Source organism: Tachyglossus aculeatus, chromosome 10 (genome assembly GCF_015852505.1).
Source record: "Tachyglossus aculeatus isolate mTacAcu1 chromosome 10, mTacAcu1.pri, whole genome shotgun sequence".
NCBI lineage: Eukaryota > Metazoa > Chordata > Mammalia > Monotremata > Tachyglossidae > Tachyglossus > Tachyglossus aculeatus.
Window position 1 is genome coordinate 22,932,536 of NC_052075.1, and position 26,440 is coordinate 22,958,975.

At 52.8% G+C, this 26,440-nt stretch overlaps 1 protein-coding gene across 1 annotated transcript in view; it reads left to right on the top strand.

The window, feature by feature from the left end:
• The window catches only part of SMOX (spermine oxidase), a 53,864-nt gene extending 42,058 nt beyond the window's left edge, over positions 1-11,806 (top strand). The window contains exons 3-7 of the mRNA XM_038753078.1: positions 1,767-1,993; positions 4,307-4,480; positions 6,386-7,130; positions 10,633-10,793; positions 11,296-11,806. Coding sequence (XP_038609006.1) covers positions 1,767-1,993; positions 4,307-4,480; positions 6,386-7,130; positions 10,633-10,793; positions 11,296-11,433 — 1,445 coding nt within the window. The 3' untranslated portion in view covers positions 11,434-11,806. The remainder of the gene's footprint in view (positions 1-1,766; positions 1,994-4,306; positions 4,481-6,385; positions 7,131-10,632; positions 10,794-11,295) is intronic.
• Positions 11,807-26,440: the final 14,634 nt, after the last annotated feature.

Consider the following 26,440-nt stretch of genomic DNA (forward strand, 5'->3'; position numbering starts at 1 on the left):
GCGGAGGTCCTGTGGGGATGAAGGTCTGGGCTGAGGGCCCGATGGGGCTGTAGCTCCACACCCTTCTTCTCTCTGTTGTCCGATGTGGCCTTTGTTCGGCGCTTACTGTGTGCAAAGCAGTATGCTAAGCGCTGGAGTAGCTACATGACAATCAGGTTGGATACAGTTGCCTTCTCACATGGGGCTCGCAGTCTTAAAGGGAGGGAGATCAGGTATGGACTCCCCATTTTATAGATGGGGAGACTGAGGTCCAAAGAAGTATAGTGACTCACAGAAGGCAAGTGGCAGAGCTGGGATTAGACCCTAGGTCCTCTGATTCCCAGGCCCATGCTCTATCCACTAGACCACACTGCTTTCTCTCCCGCAGAGGTTCCATGGCTCTGGGGTGCTGCTGCCCTTCAGGATCTTGAGTGATGCTGGCCTGGTTAGTGCCAGCTGGGTCTGGGCCGGGCCTGGCTCCTGGCTTACGGGCTTGGAGCCAGACCCAGGAATGACCGTAGGATTGTCCAAATCCTCTGGAAGGCAGCCGCAAGTGCTCTCTCCCACACCCAAGGCAAGTCTGCCCAGCTCAAGCTCTTCTGACCATCCAGCCACAGGCAGCCTTCAGCTGGCTACTGATCCCTGTGGGAATCCTGGGATTTAAGGAGGCCCCCCTCTCTCCGACTCCTGCTTCCTGCCTGCCCCCGCTGCTCTTTACCAGCCCACTTAGCCAGCTGCGGCTGAAGCTGAGATCTCTGCCCAAACTCCCACCCGGCCCTCTGGGGTTCTGGCAGTGTGACCTCTGACCTTTGGGCCTCCCTTCTCTCCCAGGCTTGGATGCAGCGCTCCCAAAACTCATTCATCCCTGGGTTTTCCTGAGCCCCTGTGGGAAAATGCTAGGTGGGGACAATGCCCCTTGACACCACTCCCTCGAGGGTGGCCCAGATAAGGTGACCTGAGCTTGCAGTGTGGGGGATTTAGGTTAGACCAGGAAGAACTTTCTGCCCTGGGTGTGGGATGTGGGGAAGACGGCCCCTGTGTGTTTGGCTTTTCACAGGAGCCATGTGTCTGGGGCTGGGGGAGGGAGCAGGGAAAGCGGGGATTGTTGGAGTAACGCGGAAATGGCAGGGCTTGTTCCTGGGCCCCAGTGGGCTGCCATCTGAAGCTTTACAAACAAGGAGTTGAATGATGGGGGGATGGGGGGGGAGGGTGTGTGTGTGTGTGTGTGTGTGTGTGTGTGTGTGTGTGTGTGTCCTAAGTCTTAAAGATCAGAACAACCCAGTCTGAGGCTCTACAAACAAATTGGTGGTTAAACGCTGGCTAGGTGGATGGGGGTGTTTCTATGAGAGAAAGAGAGAGCAACATGAGGTGGTGGGAAGGGTGTGTGCGGTGTGCGTGTCCTGAGTCTAGAAGAATAGAAGAGCCTGTTGTGAATCTTTACAAATGAGGTGGTGGGATGGGATGACTGTGTGTGTGACAAGATGGTGGGAAGGATGTGTTCGTGTGTGTCTGTCCTGAGTATGTCCCCTTCTGGTCTGGAAGTCTTCCCCTCGTCCTTAGCCCAGGGGAGGCAGAGGGCATGACCTGGGCCCTACCCCCAGGGCAGTGTGGTCAGAGCACAGTACGGCGTTCCTGCCCATCCACCGGCAGTCCTCTAGCTCCCTGCTGGCACTGTCGCTGCTGCTACCGCAACTGAAAGAATCGTTGTGGCCCGGGGCCGCCCCGAGGAGGCTGGCGGGGTCTGTGACCCGGCCCCCATCCCCGCCCCACTTCTGTGCTCCCCACAGAGCACGCCACCTTTGAGCTGGGAGCCACGTGGATCCACGGTTCCCATGGAAATCCAGTCTACCATCTAGCAGAAGACAATGGCTTACTGGAAGAGACGACCGATGGGGAGCGGAGCGTGGGCCGGATCAGCCTCTACTCCAAGAATGGGGTGGCTTACCACCTCACCAACCACGGCCGGAGGATCCCGAAAGATGTGGTTGAAGAATTCAGTGATTTATACAACGAGGTGAGGCGCCGGGGTCTGGCCTGCACCCACCCACCCACCCGGCCAGCGAGGACTTTGATTCAACCTGGCCGAAGGTTGGGGACGGTGTGCGGAGCGCCGAGGAACGCCCGAGGGAGGAAGAGACGTGGTCCCTGCCCTCCATGGACTTGCTTACAGCCAGATAAGCGCTTAGTACGGTGCTTTGTGCACAGTAAGCGCTCGATAAATGAGATTGAATGAATGATGGGAAAGACAGAACACACACACACACACACTCACACACACGGTATTCATTCATTCAATTGTATTTACTGAGCACTTACTGTGTGCAGAGCACTGTACTAAGCGCTTGGAAAGTAGAAGTCAGCAACAGAGACAATCCCTGCCGAACAACGGGCTCACAGTCTAAAAGGGGGAGGCAGACATCAAAACAAGTAAGCAGGCATCAATAGCATTAATATGAATAAATAGGATTATAGATATATACACATCATTAATAAAATAAATAGAATAATGAATATGTACATATAAACAAGTGATGTGGGGCGGGAGTGGGGGTAGAGCAGAGTGAGCGAGTCGGGGTGATGGGGAGGGGAGGAGGAGCAGAGGATAAGAGGGGCTCAGTCTGGGAAGGCCTCCTGGAGGAGGTGAGCTTTCAGTAGGGCTTTGAAGGGGGGAAGTGTGTTAACGTGGGCCAGGGGTCTATGGCGGGACAGGTGAGAACGAGGCACAGTGAGGAGGTTAGCACTGGGTGTCTAGGGGAGGGACAGAGAGAGGAGCCCTTAAGGGGCATTTTTTTTTATGGTATTAAGTGCTTACTATGTGCCAGACACTGTAGTAAATGCTGGAGTAAATACAAGGTAATCAACTTGGACCAAGTCCCTGTCCCATATGGGGCTCACAGTCTTCATCCACGGTTTACAGGTAACAGAGGCACGGAGAAGTGAAGTGACTTGCTCAAGGTCACACAGCAGACAAGTGGAGGAGCCAGGATTAGAAACCAGGTCTGTCTGACTCCCAAGCCCGTGCTCTATCCTCTAGGCCACACTGCTTCCAGCCTGATGGGGGATACAGTGCACATTCATTCATTCATTCAATCGTATTTATTGAGCGCTTACTGTGTGCAGAGCACTGTACTAAGCGCTTGGGAAGTACAAGTTGGCAACATATAGAGACAGTCCCTAGCCAACAACGGGCTCACAGTCTAGAAGGGGAAGACAGACAACAAAACAAAACACGTGGACAGTTGTCAAGACATGCCCCCTTTCTCATCCCCCTCCCCCCGACATACACATACATACAAACGCAAACACACACGTGGTACTGGGTTTTGTGGAAGGGGCAGAGGGAGGAGGAGAAGACAAGACCCCTGCCAGTCTGATGGGGAGACGGGATAAATACAGATACATCAACGGCCAGCTAAACATAAACCACAAGCAGCAGAAGCATAGAAACACATAAAAGCCACCTAGAAAAAGAAGTGGCAGAGCTATGATTTAAAGGCATCCACAGGCAATGAGGGGCTTCTGGAGTGCTTGAAGGGTCTGAAGTTGGGCTCGGTGAACTTGGAAATGCTTCCCAGAGGAGGTGGGTTTTAAGGAATTCTGAGGCAGGGAGGGATCGTGTCTAAGAAAGAAGAGCGGGGAGGGTGTGTGCCCCAGCAGAGGGCTCGAAGAGGCATTTGGAGGGCTAGAATCGAGTTCGTTCGGCACCGGCATCAGTGTAAAGGCTGCGTTGTCCATCTGTATCCTTGGTGGGCGAGGAGGACAGAACATTCCTGCAGAAGAAAAATCCATCCTCTCCCGCCCTAGTCGTTAGCCCATCACTTCTGCCTGTCGTGGCTTTCGCCAAACTCGAGGGCCGACAGCGTGCTTCCGTTCAGTCAGTGAGGTGGGTCCCGCCGACCCCCTCGGCCCCGGGCGGTGACTCCTCCAGCCCCCTCACCCCTGGCAGGGACCCCTCCAGCCCCTTCACTCGGGGCAGTGATGCCTCCAGCCTCTTTGCCCCTGGGCAGTGATCCCACCAGATCCCCCAGGTGGTGAACTCGCCGGCTCCTCACCCCCAGATGATGACCCGCTGGCCTCTCACCCCTGGGCAGTGACCCCCTCCCCAGGCCCCTTCATCTCCAGGCAGTGACCTCCCATCCCAGACCCCTTCATCCCTGCGCAGTGACCCCTCTGGCTTCTTCACCCTCAAGTGGTGACCCCACTGGCCCCTATGCCCCCCAGGGGGTGACCTGCCAGCCTCTCACCCCTGGGCAGTGACCCCAGCTCCCCCCCCCACTTCGGGGCGGTGAGCCCAGCGGCCGGTACTCACCGAGGCTCTCCCCGGCAGGTCTATAACCTGACTCAGGAGTTCTTCCAGCGAGGCAAACCAGTCAACGCCGAGAGCCAGAATAGCGTGGGCGTCTTCACACGCGATGTGGTGCGGAAACGCATCAAAGCCGACCCGGACGACTCGGAGACCACCAAGCGCCTGAAGCTGGCCATGATCCAGCAGTACCTGAAGGTTCGCCCTGTAACCCCTGCCCACCCCGCTGCCTTGCTCGCCATCTCTATATGGACACCCCACCCAGACTGGTGCATACTGACCTGAGGTCCCAGAGCATGCTGGGACTCGTCAAATGCTGAGGAGCTAAGCCACCCTGCATTCCACCCCTCCCTCATTCTCCGAGCCACCTCAAGGGAATTCCCAGGTTAGCTGGGAGTGATTTTTACAAACAGAATCATCCAAGAGTCTGGCCGGGTGCCCCCAGATAAACAGCTTCTGGCGGCCCTCCCCTCTCCCTGAGATGCTCTCTCTCCTCCGCTTTTGATCTGTGAAGAAAATCAATTTGAAAGCCAGTCATTTTATATCTGTACGGTTTATAATCACCTTTCTCAGCGATGGACAGATCCATCTGGAGGAGACCCATCTGTTCGGCCCCACTGCAGAAGCCTGTGGTGCTCCAGACTTAGTCTGGATCCCCTCTGGCCTCCAAAAGCTTGGGAAGTTTGGGAGAGTTTTGTGTCTCCTTCCCCAACCATCTTCCCACCACCAGGAAGTCGTTTAAGAATTTCCTGGGTGGTCCCAGACTGAACACAGGCCTGAGAGTCAGAGGACCTGGGTTTCTTCCTTGGCTCCACCACTTGCCTGCGGTGTGACCTTGGGCAACTTGTTTAATTTCTCTGAGCCTCATTTACCTCAACTGTCAAATGGGGATTCAATATCTGTTCTCTCTCCTACTTAGTCTCTGAGGCCCATGTGGGCCAGGGACTCCAATGCTTAGAACAGTGCTTGATGCATAGCAAAGGGGGTGCATGACGTAGTGGATAGAGCACGGGCCTATCAGGAGGTCATGGGTTCTAATCCCGGCTCTGCCACTTCTCTGCCGTGTGGCCTCCTGCAAGTCACTTAACTTCTCCATACCTCAGTTACCTCATCTGTAAAATGGGGATTAAGGCACTGAGCCCCATGTGAGACATGGATTGTGCCCATCCTGATTTGTTTGTGTCCACCCCAGCACTTATTATAGTGCTTGGCATAGATTAAGTGCTTGACAAATATTATTATTATTATAATTATATTATTATTAAACACTTAACAAACACCACAAAAATTGCTACCTGAGCCCTGGGGTTCTGACTTTGCCCAGTTTGGACTTCTGGGAAACCTTGACATTTTAGAATTCTGGGAGTGAGAGGGAGGGTCACCCACTGCTTTTTAGAGGCCATGGATCCCCTGGCCAACGAGAGCCCAAGTCCAAGAACACAGCTTCTGTTCCATTATCTGGGCTAGTAGAGGGGCAAGTGGTGTGGATAATGCAGAATGCAGGTGATACAGAGCAACAGTGGAGGCTACAACCCTGTTGGGAAGAGGGGGAGGGTGGCACTGGACACCACTTAGGCCTTGAGGGGACACAGCCTCGTATCAGTGGACCTGGGAGAGAGGTGACCAGGGTGGGCTGGGGGGCGGGAGGGTAGGAGAGGGCAAAGACGGCAGGTTGGGCGAGTTGAAACCAACTGCCATGGATAATCCACACAAAATGGGTCGGGGGAGTCCTCCCCAATTTAGGGGAAGGCCACATTGACCCGAGCCAATAATAGTAATAATAATTGTGGTATTAGGTGATTCCTATGTGCCAAGCACTGGACTAAGCACTGGGGTAGATACAAGATAATCAGGTTGGACACAGTCCAAGTCCCACTTGAGGGTCTTAGTCTAAGGGGGAGGGTGAGTGGGAATCTTATCTCCATTTTATAGAAGAGGAAATGGAGCAAAGTGGCTTGGCCACGGTCACCCAGGAGGTTGGTGGCAGAGCCAGAGTCGGGCCCAGATCCTCCGTCTCCTGGCCCGGGCTCCTCCCGCTAGGCCGCACCAATGCCTCCTGAACTTTTTCCTGTCTCCGCCTCCTCCCGCTCCCCCCTACCACAGGTGGAGAGCTGCGAGAGCAGCTCCCACAGCATGGACGAGGTGTCCCTTAGCGCCTTTGGAGAGTGGACGGAGATCCCGGGGGCCCACCACGTCATACCCTGCGGCTTCGTCCGGATCGTGGAGCTGCTGGCCCAGCCCATCCCGCACTCCGTCATCCAGCTGTGCAAGCCGGTCCGCTGTGTGCACTGGGACCAGGCCGTCCCCGGGAGCCCCGAGATCGAGCCGGCCGGCGACCACAACCGCGACCGGGGCGGGCACCGAGAGGGCCACCAGGAGGAGGACCGGGAGGACGGGGAGGGGCGGCGGGGGCGGGTCTTCGTGGAATGCGAGGACTGCGAGGTGATCCCCGCCGACCACGTCATCGTCACCGTGTCCCTGGGGGTCCTGAAGAAATACCACGAGACCCTGTTCCGGCCGGGGCTGCCCGAGGAGAAGGTGGCGGCCATCCAGAAGCTGGGCATCAGCACCACCGACAAGATCTTCCTGGAGTTCGAGGAGCCCTTCTGGAGCCCCGAATGCAACAGTATCCAGTTCGTGTGGGAGGACGAGGCGGAGAGCGAGACCCTCACCTACCCCGAGGGGCTCTGGTACAAGAAGATCTGCAGCTTCGACGTGCTCTACCCGCCCGAACGCTACGGCCACGTGCTGAGTGGCTGGATCTGCGGCGAGGAGGCCCTCGTCATGGAGCGCTGCGACGACGAGACCGTGGCCGAGACCTGCACCGAGATGCTGCGCAGATTTACAGGTGGGAGGGGCTGGGGGAGGCAGCGGGATCCCTCGGGGGAAGCGGGGGTTGCCCCCCACGGGGGGCGGGCCATTCTCCAGAGGCCGTTCAGGACTCCCCCTCTAGACTCTGTATTCCCCTCTAGACTATGAGCTCGTTGTGGGCAGGGGATGCATCCCCTTTGTTGTTGTACACTCTCCCAAGTGCTCAGTATAGTGCTTTGCACACAGTAGGCACTCAATAAATTCAATTGACTGAAGGAATGAGTGACTCCTGTCACTGAGCCCGGATAGGCGAATCTTCACTGGGCCCAGGAAGCAGCAAGTTTATCCTGTAAAGGACAAAGCTGCAGGGACCAGGCCTTTCATGTGGGGAAAGAGGATCGGGAGGCTTTGTGGTGGGACATGGGGCCCCTCCAGGGTCGGAGTTTGACCTAAGAACGGGGGGGGGGAGGGGGGGGCGATCCCATCTGCTGGTGGGGAGGGAGGGAAGGCACCAGTGGGAGCCTGGTCGAGGGCATCGACCCTTGTTGCCCCATGGATATTGAGCCTGTGGGCCTCAGTTTCTCCCCTAAAATGGGTATAAGATTAGTAATTGTGGTTTTGGTTCAGTGCCCAGCACTGTACTAAGCTCTGCGGTAGAGACAAGATAATCATGTTGGACACAGTCTCTGACCCACAAGGGGCTCACAGTCAAATGGGGAGGGAGAAAAGATATTACATCCCCCTTTTACAGATGAGGAAAACTGAGGCACAGAGAAGTGAAGTGACTTTCCCAGGTCTCCAGGTTTCCAGTACTGCGCTTGTCCCACTAGGCCGCCCCTTCTACCCCGCCCCAGTGATCTTGTCCCAGAAGCAGCAGACGGCAGTGATGAAATCCTGGCAGTGAGCGGTGGAGCACTGCAACAGTTGAGGAGCAGCATGGCCTAGTGGTTAGAGCATGGTCCTGGGAGTCCCGGCTCTGCCACTCATTTGCTGTGTGACCTTGGGCCTCAGGTCACCTCACTTCTCTGGGCCTCGGTTACCTCATCTGTAAAATGGGGGTTAATACTGTGAGCCCTATGTGGGACATGGATTTTGTCCAACCTGATTAACAATAATAATAATAATGATGGTATTTGTTAAGCGCTTACTATGTGCCAAGCGCTGGGGTAAATACAGTGTAGTCAAGTTGTCCCATGTGGGGCTAACAGTCTTCATCCCTGTTTTACAGATAAGGTAACCGAGGCACAGAGAAGTGAAGTCCCTTGCCCAGGGTCACACAGCAAAGTGGAGGTAGCTACCCCAGGGCTTAGTACAGTGCCCGGCACATAGTAAGCGCTTCACAAATACCATAAATAAAGAAAAAATTGTATGATCTCTGAGGGTCTGAATCATGTCTACCATCTCTACTGTACTGTTCCTAGTACTTAATACAGTGCTTTGCCCATAGGAGGCATTCAATAAATATTAGTGATTGATCAATCGATCGACTGATTGATTGATTGATTGCATGACTGACCTCGGGCTCAGCAAGCGATCTGGGAAAGGAATCATCTCTGCATCAGGCTTCCCCGGGGAACACCTTCAACCAGAGCCGGATTAGCTGTACACCAGACTCAGGGCTATTTGATTTCAGTCAATCGTATTTATTGAGCGCTTATTGTGTGCAGAGCCCTGTACTAAGCACTTAGGAGAGCACAGTATAACAGAGTTGGGAGACACATTTCCTGCTCACAGTGAGATTTCCTGAGACCTCTGGAGATAAGTGTTTCTTCTGATTTTTAATCCCATAAATTGAAATTCTACTATGTTGTTACTCTTGTACTAAGCTTAAAGCCATCTGCATTTCGGTGTTAATGTGCTTATAGTGTAGTTTTAATTCAAAATAGCCTACTTCTTTCTTAGAACAGCTGTTCAATATCCCAAATCATCGCTTAGAAATTTTTATATCTTTTTTAATGTATGTAATTATGGATATATTTTGTCAATCAATCAGTGGTATTTATTGAGCACTTACTACGTGCAGAGCACTATACTAAGCACTTGGGAGAGTATAATATAAAGGGTTGGCAGGCATGTTCCCTGCTCACAGTGAGCTTGCCATCTCGAGCGGGAGACAGATAGACATTCCAGACACGAGAAGCAACATGGCCTAATGTATAGAGCACAGGCTTGGGAGTCAGAAGGACCTGGGTTCTAATTCCTCTGCCACTTGTCTGCTGTGTGACTTTGAGCAAGTCACTTGACTGCTCTGTGCCTCAGCGATGACTTCATCTGTAAAATGAGGATTGGAACTGAGAGCCTCATGTGGGACAGGGACTGTCTACCCTGATTTGATTGTATCCACCCCAGCACTTAGTTCAGTGCCCGGCACACAGAAAACATTTAACAAATGCCACTAAAAAATTAATATAATTAAATTACGGATATGTACCTAAATCCTGCGGGACTGAAGAAGCGGTGAATAAAGAGTGCAAATCCAAGTACAAGGGCAACGCAGAAGGGAGTGGGGGAAGTGGAAATGAGGGCTTAGTCAGGGAAGGCCTCTTGGAGGAGATGGGCCTTCAGTAAGGCTTTGAAGGTGGGGAGAGTGACTGTCTGTCAGTTATAAAGAGGGAGGGCATTCCAGGCCAGAGGCAGGACTTAGGCGAGGACTCAGTGGCAAGCTAGACAAGATTGAGGTACAGTGAGTAGGTTGGCATTAGAGGAGCCCAACCTAGTGTTTGGGCTGGGTTGTAGTAGGAGAGTGAGGTAAAGTAAAAGGGGGCAAGGTGATTGAGTGCCTTAAAGTCCTCTGTGTTGAGGAACTTCAGGGCTCCACCTTTCTGTTAATAACCATTGTGGACCTGAAGATTCCTCTCTCCCACACAGGGCTCACAGCCTAAGGGGGAAGTCAGAACACATGTTAAATACCCATTTTACAGATTAAGAAACTGAGGACCTGAGAAAGTGAAATGACTTGCAGGGGGCCACACAGCAGGCAAGGGGTAGCATGGCCTAGTGGAGAGATCACAGGCCTAAGAGTCAGAGGACCTGGGTTCGAATCCTGGATGCACCACTTGTCTGCTGGGTGACCTTAGGCAAGTCACTTAACTCCTCTGTGTCTCAGGTATCTCATCTGTAAAATGGGGATGAAGATTGTGAGCCCCATGTGGAACACGGACTGTATCCAGCCTGATTAAGTTGTGTCTCCCCCAGCACGTGCTACAGTGCCCGGTACATAGTGAGCACTTAACAGATATCATTAAAGAAAAGAAAAAGTGGTGGAGCTGGGATGAAAACTGAAGTCTTCCAACTCCCAGTCCTGTACTTTATCCTGGAGTCCAGGGTGTTTTCCTGGAGGGCTTAGGCCCCAGAGGCAGGGGGTTGGACCGGATGGCCTTTTCACCTCTGTCTTAGGGGGCTGGACCGGTTGGTCCTCGAGGCCCTTCTTTTAGGATCCGAGCACGGAGTGGCAGGGCAGGGGGGTGAGGGGGCATCAGTCCCAGGCTGCGGTGACTTCGGCCTTCCTCCTCTGAGCTCTCCCGCTTGCCTTTCCGCAGGGAACCCCAATATCCCGAAGCCCCGCCGGATCCTCCGCTCCTCCTGGGGCAGCAACCCCCACTTCCGGGGGTCCTACTCCTACACCCAGGTGGGGTCGAGCGGGGCTGACGTGGAGCGGCTGGCCAAGCCCCTGCCGTACCCGGAGAGCTCCAAGACGGTGGTGGGTATCGCCGGACCCCGGGGGGTGGGGGGTCTGCCTCTCTCTGTCCCCCAAGCCTCGCCAACTGCCCCCAGGGACCCTCTGTGGGAGCGCCCCTTACTGACCCTCGCAGGTCTGGCCGCTCTCCGTGCCCATGCTTCCCCTCCTCGCTACTTCCCAGCCTCCCCCAGGGACCCGTTTCACCAGTGCCCCATGTTGACCTTCACAGGTCAGGCTACTCTCTGTGCCAGTGTTCCCCTCCCTCTCTATCCCCCACCAGGGACCCTCTGAGGGAGTGTCCAGTGTTCACTCTCACAAGGCCCAACCCAGAACCAGCCAGGACTGCCCTCCCCCTCCTCCAGGCCTGCAGCTCCCCAGTCCCCCCGATCCCCAATAGCGTGGACCACCCGGCAGGTCTCTGGCTGGCTCCATATGCATGTCCGGCCAGGTGAGCGGGCAAGAGACTGGGAAGCCAAGCCCCAGAGGGCGGCCTCTTTGGCCAACGACCTACCTGCCCCCTCAGCCAATGCAGGTGCTGTTCTCCGGGGAGGCGACGGACCGGAAATATTACTCCACCACCCATGGGGCTCTGCTGTCCGGCCAGCGCGAGGCGGCCCGCCTCATTGACATGTACCAAGACCTTTGGCGAGATGAAAACTGACTGCCCCCAGCCGGGGAACACCCGCCGACTCGATCCCGCTGAGCGCCGGGGGCTCTCGTCGATTTTTCACTCGCGGGGGTCCTTAGTAGGGTGATTTTTATCTTTTTTATATTGATCCTAACCAAACAAGTCAGCAACTGTAGCTTATTTCTCACGTACTGTATTGTTCTGAGGAAGGGAGTGCTCTCTCTCTCTCTCTCTCGATGACTGTCTTTTTCTGTCTCTTGCTGTCTCTCTCACTTGTTTGATCTCTTCTGGGTGGCATTTTGTTCCAAGGGTTGAGCGCTTCCCGGTTCTGTCTGAATGTCGTTTTTCCTGTATAGTAAGTGCCTTCAATACTAAACCATTGGAATAAAAATGGATTTGAGCATTGCCATTCAGACCATCTCTTTCTTGAAAGTTTCCTCGTGATGGGCCAAGAGGAAGAGCCGGAGAGGAAGGGCCTCAGGGGAGACCTTGGATTTGTCAAGCACTTGTATTTTCCCATCAGTGATCTCATTTTGTTGTCTGAACATCCCTGGGAGGCAGGGAGAGGCAGGTGTCGTTATCCCCATTTTACAGATGAGGGAACTGAGGCTTAGAGAGGTTGAGTTCCCTTAGGCTGCACGGCGAGCTCGCAGCACAGCCAAGGCCAGAGCCAGGAACCCCTGACTCCTTTCTCCCCAAACCAGGCCGTCTGGCAAAGATGGACAATCTCAGGAAACGGTGTCGTCTCGTGGAAAGAGCCCAGGCCTAGAAGTCAGAGGCTAGTGGGCTCCTCCACTTGTCCGCTGGGTGACCTTGGGCAAGTCACATAACTTCTCTGTGCCTCAGTCTCCTCATCTGTTCTGCCTCCCCCTTAGACTGTGAGCACCCCTGTGGGACATATCGACCCCAGCATTTAGTACAGTGTAAGCACTCACAGTTATTATTATGATTTAATAAAGAACCCCCTCCACACGCCAAGCACATGGGTGAGTGAACACTGCGATGGTGATTACGGTTCGCCAGACCAGAGGAATAGTTATAGTGCGGTAGAATTAAGGCAGACTTGGGAAGAAAATTTCCTCAATCCCGGGTCAACAACTGATACTCACCTCCCTGTTGGGTCTCTAATCCACCGGCTGCTTTGCTGGGAAAGAATCGGTGTGTGAGGCCACCTGCATCAGAAGTGTGGAAAATTGGGCTCCTCCTCCCCTCAGAGCTCAAATCCCCATGGGGCACTCAGGTGGCATTTCAGATGCCATGTTCATTGACTTTTTCCGGGTGTCGGGCATCGCTCAGCAAAGAGACGAGAAGGCTGAAGGCAGTTCTTAAAATGTTCATCAAGTTTGGATATGGAGAGGGGCTGGCTCTTCAACTCCCTGAAGGTCAGAGGCTAAACTGCAGCAGGAAGGCTTCGGGTCAGACCTAAGGAAGAACCGTCCATCTGTGAGACACTTTGACCCTGGGCGTGGAGATGATGGGAGCTGGAGGGAAGAGGAACGGAAGAAGAAGTCAGGCCTACCTACCCTTGTCTCTGGGCAGGAGTCCTGCCCTGAAAGCCTATGGGTTGCTGCAAAGGATGCATTCACCAAGTCTCCCTGAAGTAGGTAGGTTTATCCCCAGATTCTGGATTTTTCATTTTACTATGTTGTTCCCCCATGCTGAAAAGACATTGTCCATCCTAGGTGGGTTGGATTACCTCAGGAGCTCCTGGTGCTTCTGGCTTGTGGCCCCCCCTCCTGATACGGCCCTCAGTGCAGTCCCTGCCCCTGCTAAAAGCTGCTCTGAGCACACATTTCCCCAATCTCTACCCCTCCCTCCTGCGAACTCTCCCCTCCCTGCGCTCTGGCCTGTGGCCGGGAACAGTCCCAGTTTATGATTGGCAAATGGAGCCATCTGCTCTCGGGCAGAGGGTGTTGAGGTGCGGGGGGTGTGGGGGTGTGGGGGTGGCGAGCAGGTGAGGACATGGACAGTGGACAAATTAAGGGAGTGAGAAGACGGGGTGGTATCTTTGGGGAAGGAGACAATAAATAGGAAAGCAGCATGGTGTAGTGGATAGAGGATGACCTGGGAGCCAGAGATCATGGTTTCTAACCCCATCTCTGCCACTTGTCTCCTGTGTGACCCTGGGTAAGTCACTTAACTTCTCTGTGCCTCAGTTACCTCATCTGTAAAATGGGAATCGAGACTGTGAGCCCCATGTGGGACAGGGACTTTGTCCAACCCCATTAGATTGTATCCATCCCGGCACTTAGTACAGTGCCTGGCACACAGTAATAAGTAAGCACAGTAAGGGCTTAATAAATACTGTTATTATTATTATTATTATTAAAAAGAGCACAGCGTGGCTTAGTGGAAAGAGCACGGGCTTGGGAGTCAGAGGTCGTGGGTTCTAATCCCCGCTCTGCCGCTTGGCAGCTGTGTGACTTTGGGCATGTCACTTAACTTCTCTGTGCCTCACTTACCTCATCTGTAAAATGGGGATTAAGACTGTGAGCTCCACCTGGGACAACCTGATAACCTATCTCTCCCAGTGCTTAGAACAGTGCTTGGCATGTAGTAAGCACTTAACAAATACCATTATTATTATTATTGTTATTATTATTTATTATTATTAATATTATTCCTTCTCTCCAAAATGAGGGACCTGGGCATCCAGCGGTGGGTCTCTTCTGGCCAATGGCACCTCTCTCTTCTATTTCACACTTTCTCTCTGCCTCTGTGTCTCTCTCTGTCTCTCTCTCCCCCTCTCTTCTCCATCCACCTATTCCTTACTTCCTCCTTTCCTCTCACTCTCTTCCCCTGTTCCTCTGTTCCTCTTTTTTTCTCTCTGTGCTGCTGCTACACAATGACATCAAGTACCATGTGACAGGATGAAGTCACACACCACATGGGAGCCTCCCCCAAATCCATTAGCCCCGGGTCCTGGTGGCCACAGATGGGTCTTGTGCCCAGCCCGCAATAAAGGAAATAACCCCTCAGTGGGCAAGGGAGGACTTGCTTTCTGCTCCCAGGTTTGGATGTGGGAATGTCCCAGCAGCTGCTTTGTCTCGATGCCGTCGACTCCCAGACCTCCGTGGGTCGATTATGTGGTCCAGTCCCCGACCCCAGGGAAGATAGCTTTCGGATCTCTGCAGCCAGCTGTGGTGCACAGCCCCTACTCCGGCTGACACGGTCCCCCAGCCTCTCCCGGTCCTCACACACTCACACCAATCCCCCTCTAGACTGTGAGCTCGTTGTGAGCAGGGATTGTCTCTTTATTGCTGTTTTGTACTTTCCCAAGTGCTTAGTCCAGTGCTCTGCACACAGTAAGCATTCAGTAAATATGATTGAATGAATGAATAAATGAATTATCTTCAAGAAGACAAACAATTTAAAGGCCTCCAGCCTCCTCAATACTTTTAGAATCCACTGAGGGCCTGGAGAAAAACACCAGGAATTTTTCCAGGAATTGAACTGAATCCATTTCCCCTAGGGAATCTGCAGACTTCCCCTGACTGCTTGCAGAGAGGTGATCAGATAGTGCTTGCTGTATGCTAACTCTGTGATATTGTATTCTCCCAAGTGCTTAGTACAGTGCTCTGCACCAAGTTAAGTGCTCAATAAATGCAATTGATTGATGCTAAGCTCTGGGGTAGAACCCACATGTGGGGTCACAGTCTAAGATTCAGGAAGAACAGGTATTGTATCCCCCTTTTTTAGATGAGGGAACTGAGGCTCCAACCGTCATCCCGATGAATGATCCAGGAGTAGGTCGGTTGGCCAGCGGCTTGTGGGATTTAGGTTAGAATGAAAGAAGGACTTTTTTTGACAAGTTTACAAGATGGGAGAGCCAAGGAACAGAGGGAGACCGGGGGTTTTACACTCGGGAGAAAATGTCCTCCATTTGAGGGGATACGTTGTGGCTCTTCCTGGAGGCAGAGGGTTAGAACTAATAACCTCCCAGGCTGAGGAGCCAACATTTTCCGGAATATCACTGACCTGGGCAGGGAAGCTTTAGTTTTCTGGCCCTGTGTCCTTCTTCCATTATTATTATTATTATTATTATTATTATTATTATTATTATTATTAATAATAGCATTTTAACATAATAATAATAGCATTTAAGCACTTACTATGGGCAAAGCAGTCTACTAAGTTCTGAAGTAGATATACTGCGATCAGGCCAGACACATTCCTTACCCCATGCTCAGCTCACAGGCTAAGCGGGAGGGAGAACAGGTATTTCACCTCCATTGTAGAGATGAGGAAATTGAAGCCCAGAGAAGTTCAGTGCCTTGGCTGAGGTCACACAACGGGCAAGTGACGGAGCCAGGATTAGAACCCACTGGGACGGGAACTCCTATTCCTTTTGCTTTGGAGACCAAATGTGGTGAGTGCTTCCTCGTATGGAACACTGGACTAAACGCTTGGGAGGGGACAATACAAGGGCGTTAGGAGACCCAATTTCTGCCCACACAAGGTATCTTGTGTTTTGTGTCCTGGTAGACAGCACTCTGTAAGGTCAGACTTGTTCTCAGACCACCCAGAATGGCCCAGGAATGCCAGGATATGGTGGGGGAGATTCTTTCAATCGTATTTATTGAGCGCTTATTGTGTGCAGAGCACTGTACTAAGCACTTATGGAGTCACATATGAGCACCTACAGCTTCTCTGCTGCCTCCTCCAGGAAACTCTCCCCTCTTTCCTCCCCGTTCCCCTCCTGCTTCTCCTCCTCTTCCTCTTCTTGGTGCTCCTCCTCCTCCTCCTTCACCTCTCCTCTTCACTTTCTTCTTTCTGTCTTTCCATCCTCCTCTCCTTCCCCCTTTCCCCCCTCCCCTTCCCATCTTCCTTCTGCTCCTCCTGCTTTTCCTACTCCACCACTTACTCCTCAATCAATCAGTGGGTTCACTGAGTGCTTATTGTGAGCAGAGCACTGTACTAAGCACTTGGAGAATAAACCCATTGTTGGGTAGGGACCGTCTCTATATGTTGCTGACTTGTACTTCCCAAGCGCTTAGTACAGTGCTCTGTGCACAGTAAGTGCTCAACAAATACGATTGAATGAATGAATGAATAAAATATCTTCACTCTCCTCCCCCTCCCAACCCCCTTTCTCCTATTCCTCCTGGTCCGAGTCCAGCATGGATGTTTTTTGGGGTACACTGCCCCTCTCCTCAAAGGCCCTCAGGATTCCCACCCCACCAGCCCTCTGATCCAAACTCAACTGGCTACGGCCTCTCCGGCCCCCCAGCCCCCACCTGATGCCCCTCACAGTAATCACCCAGTTGATCTCAGCCACCCCTGCCCCCAACACTGGCTGCTGCAGAGGTGTGGGGCTTGGGGAGCATCCTGGCCATGCTGCCTCCGAGCAGGAGAGTCAGGGTGCAGGCTGGCCTCAGGGTGCAGGCTGACTTTGGGGTGCTCGTTGGCCTCCTGGCAGGAGGGTCAGGGTGCAGGCTGGCCTCCAAGCAGGAGAGTTGGGGTGCAGGCTGGCCTTGGAATACAGCTGGCCTCAAGGCAGTGGAATTGGGGTGCAGACTGGCCTTTGGGCAGGAGTGTTGGGGTGCAGGTTGGCCTTGGGGTGCAGGTTGGCTTCTGAGCAGGAGAGTTGGGGTGCAGGCTGACCTCCGGGTGCAAGATGGCTTTGGGGTGCAAGCTGGCCTCTGGACAGGAGGGTTGGGGTGCAGGCTGGCTTCGGAGTGCAGGCTGGCTTTGGGGTGCTGGTTGGCCTCTGGGCAGGAGGGTCGGGCTGCGTACTGGCCTTGAGGTGCAGGCTGGCCTCCAGACAGGAGTTTCAGGGTGCAGGATGGACTCGGGGTGCTGGTTGTCCTCTGGAGAGGAGGGTCGGGGTGCAGGCCGGCCTCGGAGGTTCAGGTTGGCCTCGGGCAACCGATAGCCATTGTGTCCGCCAGGGAAGGGCAGACTCCGGTCCTCCAATGCAAGGCTCCATCCCCCTCTGCTGGGCCAGGCCGGCTCCAAACCGGACAGTCCGCTGGAAAATCCACGCTATTTCTTAAGCTCTTAAGCACTGTACTAAGCGCTGGGATAGATGCAAGCAACTCATGTCGGACCACAGTTCCTGCCCTACGTGGGGCTCGCAGTCTCGATCCCATTTTACAGATAAGGGCACTGAGGCCCAGAGAAGTGAAGTGCGTTGCCCAAGTTCACACAGCAGACAAGTGGCGAAGCGGGGATTCGAACCTATGACCTTCTGGCTTCTAGGCCCGGGCGCTATCCACTGTGCTATGCTGCTTCTCCCTGGGCTTGGGGTCTCAGGGGCGGAGGTTGGTGTGCAGATGGGTTTCTGACAGGGCCTCGCCCTGACCCTGTGCCCGCAGCCCCCAGTCAGAAGAAAAGAAAGCAGGGGCCAGAGGGAAGTGCTCACGGGAGAGGGAGTTCTCGGTTTGATCAATCAATCAATCAATCATATTTATTGAGTGCTTACTGTGTGCAGAGCACTGTACTAAGCGCTTGGGAAGTACAAGTTGGCAACATATAGAGACAGTCCCTACCCAGCAGTGGGCTCACGGTCTAAAAGGGGGAGAGAGAGATCAAAACCAAACATACTAACAAAATAAAATAAATAGAATGGATATGTACAAGTAAAATAAATAAATAAATAGAGTAATAATAATAAGTAATAAATAAAATGCTGAGAAGCAGCGTGGCTCAGTGGAAAGAGCCCGGGCTTTGGAGTCAGAGGTCATGGATTCTAATCCCAGCTCCGCCACATGTCTGCTGTGTGACCTTGGGCAAGTCACTTAACTTCTCTGAGCCTCAGTTCCCTCATCTGTCAAATGGGGATTAAGACTGAGCCCCACGTGGGACAACCTGATCACTTCGTATCCGCCCCAGCGCTGAGAACAGTGCTTTGCACGTGGTAAATGCTTAAGAAATGCCATCATTATTATTACTCCAGCCGACTGCACCCTCCCCGAGCACCTCACTGTGATCTCGGATGCCTCCTTGAATCACGACCCTCTCATTTTCCAACCCACCAGCGTTCCCTGGGACCAATTTAACTCCCTTCTAGCCCCACTCTTGTCTGTGTGTCTGGGAGCTACCTGCTCTTCCTGCTTACCTGCCTACTCTGCCGGTCTGTCTGCCTGTCTGTCTGCCTCGGGGCTATCTGCCTATCTGCCTGCTTGTCTTTGTGGCAGGGGGATATCTGCACATCTGCCTGCTGGTCTGCCTGTCTGTCTGCCTGTTGGCTTGGTTGCTTGTCTGTCTGTCTGGGTACCTAGGGGCTATCTGCTTGCCTGCTGTCCTGTCTGCCTATCTGCCACCTTTCTCTATCTGCCTGCCAGCTTGTCTGTCTGTCTGTCTGTGTTTCTGGGGGCTATCTGCCTCCCTGTCTGCTTGTCTATCGGCCTGTCTGTCTGCCTGCCGGCTTGTCTCTCTGTGTGCCTTGGGGTTATCTGCCTGTCTCTCTGTCTGTTTGTCTGTCTGTTCATTCATTCATTCATTCAATCGTATTTATTGAGCACTTACTGTGTACAGAGCACTGTACTAAGCACTTGGGAAGTACAAGTCGGCAACATATAGAGATGGTCCCTACCCACCAACGGGCTCACAGTCTCGAAGAGGACAAAGTCTGTCTGCCTGTCTGCGGCCTATCTTCTGCCTACTTGTCCGCCTACTTACCTATTTGCCTGCTGACCTCCCTACCTGCCTGGCTGCATGCCTGCCTGTCTGCCTATCTGTCTGTCTGTGCAGACTGGGGATGTTCATCTACCTGTCCCCTCTCCCCTGTCAGACCAGTTCGCATTCCCTTACTGGTCCATCTGCTGGGACAGCAGGGCAGGTCTGCCTGTTGGGACAGTCACGACTGACCCGCTGGATGATGGACTGAATGGAGAAGGCTGAACTCCTGGGCTGGGCTTACTGGGGGAGAGTGGGAGGAATCAAACTGCTTCCCTATGGGTCCTTGGGTTCCAGATAACCCTCAAGGATACACCACCTCAGGCCCTGCCTTCAGGCAGCCCTGGACACACACACACACACACACACACACACACACACACACACACACACGGTAAGCTGGAGGGGGTGAAAGGGGACAAATATTTAGGCGGGGAATATTAAGATAGGACTGAGGAGAGGTGGGCAGCAGGTGGAAAGCTAGAAAAGTCAGAAACAGCCACTTTTTTCCCAGCATGGCTCTGAAGCTTTCGGCTCCGGCTGGAGGCCAGAGATGAGGGAGGTAAGGGTCCAGTCCTGACGGCGGTGCCCCACCACTGGGAACCCCAAGGAGCACCCGTCCCCATTGCTTCAGGATGAGCTGGTGTCTCTGCCCCTGAAACAAATCCACAGTGAGACTGCCAGGGCAACTGGGGCTCCAGGCCCTGCTAGGGAGAGGCTGGATTCATTCCCCTCTTGTCCTCCAAAGTGTGACAACCACAACAACCCTCTCCACCCTCTCTGTCCTCCCCACAAGCTCTCTGGTCCCTCTGCCTTCCCAGCCATGCCCTTCCAACTCCTTTGCCTTCGTAACCCTCCCCATTTGGCCTCTCTGCCCTCTTGACCCTGCCAATTCAGCCCTTCTACCCTTCCTGCCCTGCCCATCCAGGTCCTCTGCCCTCTCTTCCCTGCCCATCTGGCCCCCTGTCCTCCCTGCTCTTCCCCTCTGGCCCCTCTGCCCTCCCTGCCCTCCCTCGGGCCACTGTTGGAAGATGTCAGGGTTTGGGAAGAGCCAGGGGAAGACCTCCTGACCCTGCCACTGGCCTTTCTGGATAACCTCTTGACCTCCCAGGGCCTCAATTTTCTCACCAGTAAAGTGGGGGTAAAGTCACCGTACATCATTCTGTTGCTGATCCAGGGACTCACCCCCTACTCTCCAGCACTTAGAACAGTGCTTCACGTATAGTAAGTGCTTAACAAATGCCATCATTATTAATATTATTATTATTATCTTTAGAAGTGACTCTCCTTCCTGAAGACAACTCCTGGATCACAGAAAATGGGTGGAGGTGCAAAGTTGGGGGCAGCCTAGCCAAGCCCTTGGGCTGATTAGAAAGGAGCACAGGCTGCAGGCTGGCCCAGGCCCCTCCTTGCCCTTCACAAGGAATCCCTCCCCCATGTGTACCCGGCTCCTCCAAACCAGATGACAAGTTCAAGCTAAAACGGTCCCCAGGCAGCTGTGGCTGGGAATGGGTCTCCTGGGTCCCTGGGGAGAGGAATGACTCTGAGGCTTTGGGGACAGATGGTAGGTCTTGGGGTGGGGGGTGGGAGGGAGTGTGTATGTGTGTGTGTGTGTGTGTGTGTGTGTGTGTGTGTGTGTGTTGTGGGGGGAGGGCAGGAGGAGGGGAAAGAGGGGGAGAATGAGGAGGATCAGGAGCTGAAACAGGAGGAGCAAAAGGAATAAGAGGAGGAGGAAAAGGAGGAGGAGGAGCAGGAGTTAGGGGAGAAAGGAGAGTAAGAGGAGGGAAGGAAGAAGGGGGACAATGAGAAGGAGGAGGAGGAGCAGGAGTTAGGGAAGAAAGGAGAGGAGGAGGAGCAGGGGAGAGAGGAAGAGGGGGAGAATGAGGAGAAGGAGGAGGAAGAGGAGAAGGACACGGGAGGATAGGAAGTGCTTTGAGAGCACTTTTTTCCTGTGGAGATGGGATGGAGAACCCCTGCCCCGGCCCCAGCCCCAGCCGCTGTCTAAAGCCAAAAGATGCCGAAGGTGAACTTGTGGCCAGAAAGCTAAAGCTCTCTTCCTCTGCAGGCCCTTAGTGCTTTCAGGATGAGACCCCTGCCCAAAGGAGATATTTGGAGATGGTGCATTGCACCCCTCCAAGGACCTGGCATAAGGGATCTCCAAGCACCCACCCCCAAGGACATACACAGTTTTGTCCCCAGGGATTTGATCTCCCACAGCAGATCCAAGAACGAGCCCAAGGCTGTGTCTCCTCCATTGCTCAAACCGTTAGACAACCCTGCTCTGACGCAAGACAGTGGTTCCTGGATTTTTGTCCCAGTTCTGCTCTGTCATGTAACTCTAGGCAAGTTGCTTAACCTCTCTGGACATTGATACAATAATCAATCAATCCATCTATCGAGTGTTTACTAAGCACTGGACTAAGTGCTTGGATAAGTAGCAGAGAAGTAGCATGGCTCAATGGAAAGAGCACAGGCTTGAGAGTCAGAGGATGTGGGTTCAAATCCTGCCTCTTCCAATTGTCAGCTGTGTGACTTTGGACAAGTTACTTAACTTCTCTGTGCTTCAGTTACCTCATCTGTAAAATGGGGATGGAGACTGTGAGCCCCATGTGGGACAATCTGATCACCTCGTATCCTCCCCAGCGCTTAGAACAGTGCTTTGCACATAGTAAGTGCTTAACAAATGCCATCATCATCGTAAGTACGATATGATAGAGTTGTAAGAAATGACCCCTGGCAACAAGGAGTTTACAAGGGAAATGACACCTTCCTCTCCGGCCAACCTGGCTGTGATGTGAAGACCAATGAGCACGTGGATTGAGGAGGGTTTAGGCATTAGGCGAGGAATTTGGTTGTGTAAGAAAGTCATCCCCTTCCCTTCTCCTACAACCCCACCACACCGCTCACAAATATTTATTTCTGACGTTTCCACTATTCTGGGATTTTGAAGCTTCAGAGATTCTTGAGGCTGCAAACAGGCCCTGTCACATACTACTACTACTGCTGCTACTGTTTTACTACTATGATTATTTTTTTCCTTTTTATGGTATTTATTAAGCACCTACTATGTGACAGGCACTGTACTAAGATCTGGGGTAGGTACAAGCTAATCAGGTTGGACACAATCCCTGTCCCATGTGTGGATAATGTTCTTCATCCCCTTCCTTCCTCTCCCCCTCGTCCCCCTCTCCATCCCCCCATCTTACCTCCTTCCCTTCCCCACAGCACCTGTATATATGTATATATGGTTGTACATATTTATTACTCTATTTATTTATTTATTTATTTTACTTGTACATTTCTATCCTATTTATTTTATTTTGTTGGTATGTTTGGTTCTGCTCTCTGTCTCCCCCTTTTAGACTGTGAGCCCACTGTTGGGTAGGGACTGTCTCTATGTGTTGCCAATCTGTACTTCCCAAGCGCTTAGTACAGTGCTCTGCACATAGTAAGCGCTCAATAAATACGATTGATTGATTGATTGGTTGATTGATTCATCCACATTTCACAGATGAGGTCACTTAAGCACAGAGAAGTCAAGTGACTTGTCTGAGGTCACACAGCAGACAAGTGGTAGAGCCGGGATTAAAACCCAGATCCTTTTGACTCCCAGGCCGGTGCTTTATCCACTAAGCCATTCACTACTACTACTACCACTACTACTACTATTGCTGCTACAACTACTACTACTACTACTACTACTACTACTACTACTACTACTAAAAAAAATAGCCTTTGCTAAGCACTTATTAGGTGCCCAGTGCTGTACTAAGTGCTGAGGTAGATATGAAAGAAGCAGATTAGGCAGACTCCTTCTCCCACATGGGGCTCACAGTCTAAATAGGAGGGAGAACAGGTATGGAATCCCTATTTTGCAAATGGGGAAACAGAGGCCCAGAGAAGTGAATTCACTTTCCCAAGGTCACTCAGCAGATCAGTGGTGGAGCGGGGAATCAATCAGTCAATGGAATTTATTGAGCACTTATTGTGTGGAGAGCACTGTACTCAGCACTTGGGGGAATAAAATATAACAGAGTTGGTAAGCATGTTCCTTGCCTATGACAAGCTCACAATCTAGATGGGGAGAATAGAATTTGGGTCTCCTGAAACTCAGGCCCATGCTCTTTCCACCCTATTCCCCTTCCCTTCTCTGTCACCTAAGCACTTAAGTCTGTGCATACCCCTAGGTACATTCATTCATTCATTCATTCAATCGTATTTATTGAGCGCTTACTGTTCGCAGAGCACTGTACTAAGCGCTTGGGAAGTACAAATCCTTATACTCCACTGCTTCCCCAACCTGTAATTTTCATTTTATTTGAATATCCGTCTCCCTCTCTGGACTCTTAGCTCCCTGAGGGCTGGGATCGTATCTGTCAACTCTGTTGCGTTGTACTCTCCTAAGCGCTTAGTAATAAAATAATACTAATAATAATGGCATTTATTAAGCGCTTACTAGGTGCAAAGCACCGTTCTAAGCGCTGGGGAGGATACAAGGTGATCAGGTTGTCTCACAGTCTTAATCTCTATTTTAGAGATGAGGTAACTGAGGCCCAGAGAAGTGAAGTGGCTTGCCCAAAGTCACCCAGATGACAAGTGGCGGGGTCGGGATTTGAACCCATGACTTCTGACTCCAAAGCCCGGGCTCTTTCCACTGAGGCACGCTGCTTCTCTACTACAGTGTTCTGCTCGCAGTAAGCACTCCATTGATGGATTGCTTGCTTCGGCTACGCTGCAGTCTCCTCTCAGTCACAGGAGGGCGCTCTAAGCTCAGGTTGCCGCCATATACTTGGTCATATGGCCCGGTGGCCACAATGGCCAGTACAGCCCTGGCCCACTGGTGGCCGTGTCCCTATTGAGACTGGCCCCAGCTCCTGCCCTAAGTCTACAGGTTTGCACATAGTAAGCACTTAACAAATACCATCACTATTATTTTTTTCTTTTTATAAAAATGGGATTTGTTAAGCACTTATTATGTGTCAGTGTGTCGATTACTGTTTGGATCTACTGGAGTAGTTATAGGTTTATCAGGTCAGACACAATCCCTGTCCCACATGGGGTGCACAGTCTAAGTAGGAGGGAGAACAGGATTTGGCCCCCACCCCTTCCGCCCCCCCCTCCATTTCACAATTGAATTGAGGCACGGAGAAGTTATGCGATTTGCCCAATGTCACCTAGCAAACAATTGGTAAAGCTGGGAATAGAACCCAGGTCCCCTGATTCTCAGGCCCATGCTCTTTCCATTAGGCCACAGCAGTTTCCCTCCATCCTTTCTCCCACTCCCCTGCCACTCAGTTTCCCAGCCTTCTCCTTGGGGAATTTGTGGCTCTGGAGTGCCTCCAATCTCTGGAGCCTCTGGAGGAGCTTGGGGGTGGGGGTGGGGGTTCAGCTGATGTCCTCCGAGGACCCTCTGGTGACTGGAAGATCCAGATGTGCCTCAGAGCCAGGCACTGGGGATGTTGTCCCCTACATACCAGTCCTCCCAACATTCCTGGGAGCTTTCCCCATCATCTGGTTGGGGAAACCAAGTTTCAGCAAGGATCAGTGATGGGCCCAAGTTCACCCAGCATGCCCGGCGGTGAAAAGGAAAGAGGATCCCAGGGTTCCCGGCCTCCGTCCCAGTCTGCTTTCCCCTCACCCAGGCGGCCTCCACCAACGCCCTTGGGGCCCAACCTGCTCTGCCCCCGCAGTTGGCACTGAAGCTCCTTTTCCCTAAATTTGGGCATGAAAAGGGCCCTGCTTCAGATGAAAATGCCAGGATCCTGGTACCTCCCCTCCCTGGAGCCAGAGGTCATGTGAAAGTAGTACGGCCCTTGCAGAACTTCCAGGTGGGCAGATCCCTTGCGGAGGGCCTGCTGGGGAACACCGAATTCCGTGTGAAGGCCAGGCTGTCCTGGAAGACCCACCAGGAGGAGCGGGGAGAGGGGACAGGGAGGGGTAGTGTTTTGTGGGAGAAGCCTAGCTGCATGATTACAGGGGAGCCTGGCTCAATGGGGACTTTAGTTGCCGGGGGGGGAGGGGAGGGGCAAGACCCTTCCCCTCCAGTAGTATCGTGGCCCAGAGAGGTGTCTTTCACATGAGTGCGGCACTGGTCTTCTCAGGGCATGGAGCGAGCCTGCCCCTGCATTCTTCCCCAGGGCCCTCCCCAGCTGCAGTGACCCCGTGACCAGCTCGGCCCTGGAAGGCTGCCAGAAGCAAAACTCCCCAGCCGGTCACCAGGCTGAAGAAGTTTATGGCCACCTGGAATCGCTCCATTTCGCCTGCTGGGGACCATGGGAAGGCCGGCTGGTTCCGGGACAACTGTCTCAGGGGATTCTGGTCATCGATGGATCTGAGGGCCTCCGGTCAATCAATCAACGGCATATATCGGGCTCCACTGCATGCAGAGCACTATCCTCTTGGAGAAGTGTGACCCTGACCCCTTCTGGAGGTCCCACAGTTGAGCCATCCTCTGTTTGGGGCTTCTGGGCAGCCTGGGCCGCTGGTACCATTTTTAGGCCCCTCCCTCCCATTCGCCTCCCACATTCAGCCCATTTCTACATCTTGTGGACTTTTCTCCCCAATTTTTCCCAGATCCACCTCTTTCTTCTCCATCCTCACAGCCAATATCTTGGTTCAAGCTCAGGTCACCTACCTGCTGGATACTGATTCAGCCTCCTTATGGGTCTCCCTGCCTTCAGCCTCTCCCCTCTGTGGCCTACCCTTCTCTCTGCAGCACCCCCCTCAAAATCTCCAATGGCTACCCATTTCTCTGCCCATCAAGCAGAAACTCCTCATCAGTAAGCGCTCAATAAATATGATTGAATGAATCAGGTTCAGCTAGGTCTTAATACCCATGTGGGGTTTCTGTTGCCCTCTCCCAGGTGCACAGTACAGTGCTCTTCACACAGTAGCCTCCTAATGAGAACAATGAATCTGCTGACTTCAAGGACCCTATAGGCTGTAAGCCCCTTGAGAGCAAGGATTGTGTCTACCAACTCTGTTGTATTGTATCAATCAATCAATCTATGGTATTTATTGAGTCCTTGCTATGCACAGAGTACTGTACTATGAGCGTGGGATAGAACAGTGCAACAAAATTAGCCGACATGGTCTCTGCCCACAATGAGCTTATATTTTAGAGGGGTAAATGCTCACCCAGAGGCTTAGTACAGGGCTTTGCACACTGTAAGTGCTCAGTAAATGCCATTGATTGAAGACTTTCCACCATCTCATTCCTTACATTTCTGTTCTCTTCTCCTGCTCCACTTTGGTCTCGACTTTAGGTTCCCCCCCAGCTAAAGTACTGGTCCTTCCCCCTTGACTCCCATATCAGATGCACTGCTCTTCCCTCCCCTTACCCTGGGAGTCCAACCTTCCTCTTCCTCCTCCAATCTGCCAAATTGTGTCCCTCCCATTTTCAAAACCTTCCAAGAAGTCC